The sequence below is a fragment of the Anarrhichthys ocellatus genome, unplaced genomic scaffold, assembly GCF_004355925.1.
Source record: "Anarrhichthys ocellatus isolate YVR2014 unplaced genomic scaffold, GSC_Weel_1.0 scaffold16, whole genome shotgun sequence".
NCBI classification, from domain to species: Eukaryota; Metazoa; Chordata; class Actinopteri; order Perciformes; family Anarhichadidae; genus Anarrhichthys; species Anarrhichthys ocellatus.
In genome coordinates this window covers 8,219,531-8,222,585 of record NW_022280046.1, presented here as the reverse complement: position 1 = coordinate 8,222,585, position 3,055 = coordinate 8,219,531, and the positions used below count along the sequence as shown (strand labels likewise).

The window sequence follows — 3,055 nt, the reverse complement described above, 5'->3', positions numbered from 1 at the left end:
CACACACACACACACACACACACACACACACACACACACACACACACACACACACACACACACAGGAAGACTGCAAGTTTCTCCTGACATTGAAATCAGATGGCAGGGTGGACACAGAAAATTGCAAGCTGTGTGAAACTCAGTACTTTCCAAACCACAAAAAAAAGAAACTCTGGAGCTGCCGCAGGGTAAAATTAATGGGAGGGGAAAACTTTGACAGTTTCACCTGAAGGGCCAAGGGCGAGTGCTCTTATTGTTGGAGCAGTTCATTTGGCTGGCTTCAGAAAGAGATACAGCAATAGAGAGAGGGAGACCGAAACAACGATGGGGGGACAGTCTTTCAAAGAAAGAAGAGAGTTTCTTAATGTCAGACAGATCCTTCAAGTGCTGTGTGAGTAGGGGGGGGGGGGGGGAACAAAAGAAGAAGGCTTCAACAATGGATTTCTTGTTTGCAGAGAGATAATAAAAAAAAATACATGAATTCAAATTCAGCTATAAAAAAATGAAGTTGCACATCAAAAATCAGACAAGGGGGGAACCATTACATTGAACACTGATGTGTTTCAACAAAAACAAAAAGTACTCTGATCAGGATTCTGCTCGGACTCTGCTTTGGATTTGCTCCCTCCTTTCTACTGCAGAAGCTTTAGATCCCACGAGCACTTTGAGTTGAGATAAGTCAAGAGCGCCCAAAATAGTTCACAAAGGAATCCGCGGCTGATCCTTAACAGAAATGTGTGTTTGTACGTGTGTCTTAAATACGTCCTCGGGAAAAATGTCTCTCTGCTCGGTGAGCATGCAGACGAGTTACCTTCATCAGTCCGAAGCTGAGCTCGACCGGGGCGCAGCGACCACGATAGAAACCAGATGACTGTCAGACACACAGGACTGGACAAAAGGCCTGGCATCTAGAGAGAGAGAGAGAGAGAGAGAGAGGTGGGAAAAAATTATTGAGAGTTATTTTCAAGCCTAAAGTTTTTGGCGGTAAGCATAACAACATCAGCATCATCATCATCATCATTCTGAGTCCATTTCGTGCAAGTAAATTGGCATGAAAAGGAAGATGTTTGGGGAACCCAGAAACGTCCAATTTCTTTGGTCAATTTCCTTGCAGGAGCTGCAGTAACGACATACCAATGTGTAAATGGTTTGGTAATAACATGTTGCAGGCTGTAAATTTACACACCAGGATGTGTCTGCCTTATACTTATTATTGCAAATTCTATGCCACGAACAGTCCGAAAACGCAAAGACGACGGTTCAAGACGACTGGTCGCTTCTACCTCTGTCAGCGCGAGTCTTTCTCAAAACTAACAACACATTTCTCATGAAAGAACAGAAGGAAATGATGCTGGAAATGATTTTCTGTTTCCACTGGCTTTGTTAGGTTTTAGTTCAGGTTGTGCTGGAGAACAGATCCATGGAGCGGTTTGGTACCCCTAAGCTTTCTTTCTATGTAATTTAACCAAGATGTGCACACTCTCTCTGTGTCTCTGTCCTCTCTCTCTCTCTCTCTCTCTGTCTGTCTCTCTCTCTCTCTCTCTCCATGAAGTTGATTTTTGTTGTCCTCCTACATAATAATAATAATAATAGCAAAGTAAAGTATTACATTTGTGCTGTGCGTCTGTGTGTGTGTGTGTGTGTGTGTGTATACATGCTAACAGTTATGCAGGTAGCTCTGTAAGGCTGTTTTGGCACTTTGAGCTAAAAGATAACATTAACATCTTAACTAGCTAGCAGTGACTATGCTAACATGCGGATGTTAACCAGGTACAGTGTTTTCCGTGTTCTTAGTTTCGCTAGATAGCATGCTAAGATTCACGCTAATTAGCGCTGAACACATTCATGGGACATTCTTAAAAACTGCATTGAACATGAGATGTGTGATACAACTGCTTTATGCAAATATGTTTGAAATGAAACGATTTCATAGGCTGTTTGGATTTCTATATATCTACGTAACTGTAAGCACAGACAGGGAAACATCATGAAACAACCATAATGAATTTCTTCCTACTGAGTCCAGGACATTATTAAGAGTGTATTCTGTAGCAGAAAAAAACATAAAATATACTTTCAGTTGGACAGACTATTCTGAAAATCCAGGCTCTGTGAATGTGATAAAGTATGAAAGACTATTTGGTGTATGTGTGTTTGTGCGCTACTGAGCCCAAAGTCACACAAACAAACACACTTGTCTTTATCTCTAGTGCTGCTTCTCTTCATAGAGACGTATCAACACTTAACACTCCCACCCAGTGAGAGAGGGAGATTAGAGGCCATAGAAATGGTTTCGTTACGTCTTCAGTGAGATACGTTTCCTGTTCAAATAGGATGTTGTTGAAGCTGGGGTCAGGATAACACAATTGCTGATCTTTAGAAACACAAGCCACGCAAATAATAAAGAACAAACTGTTTCCGTCAGGCTTTCTTGTCATTGTGCAGTGTCAAAGAATGTTAACAGCCTCCAGACTTTAAAGAGAGACGAAGTTACAGATCATTTTAACAGAATGTTTAAGGTGGATTGTTTTTTTTTTAAAGACGCAGAAAAACAACTGAAGTGATGCAGAGCTCATTTTCACTCCACACCGGTATTAAAGTATGAATATGTGTCATACGTGTTATGCAACTCCAATACTTCCTTTCTTAAATATGTGCTTTTTAAGCTGAAAGCAACCCTGACATTGAAAAACACTTTTCAGCTTTTTCAGCCAAAAGCTTGAGGTGGGAGCTGTGTTTATTTCTCTGAGACTATTCATCGTTCTGCATCACCTGTTGAACTGCTCAATGCCAGGTGTATGCAGAGGGGGAGGGTTTCTGTGGGTTGAATAACAGTCTGATACAGTCATCACACAGCAGTAAGAGCTCACCGCTGTCATTTGTACAGAAAATGAGATGTCAAGAGATGTCTTTCTCAATGTCAAACTGGAGTTTAGCTTCACGAAGAGCACAAAGAGTGATTAGTCAGAAGGTTATGAATCACAGTGATGGCACCACATCTTGCATAATCTTTTATGTGTATATATGTATATATATATACACGTATACATATACA

General features: G+C 40.9%; 1 protein-coding gene across 1 annotated transcript in view; it reads right to left on the bottom strand.

Moving 5' to 3' along the window:
- il11ra (interleukin 11 receptor subunit alpha) overlaps window positions 1-3,055 on the bottom strand; it is a 62,274-nt gene that overhangs the window by 15,525 nt on the left and 43,694 nt on the right. Inside the window, exon 2 of the mRNA XM_031855517.1 lies at window positions 812-908. Within this exon, the coding sequence (XP_031711377.1) occupies window positions 812-908 (97 nt within the window). The remainder of the gene's footprint in view (window positions 1-811; window positions 909-3,055) is intronic.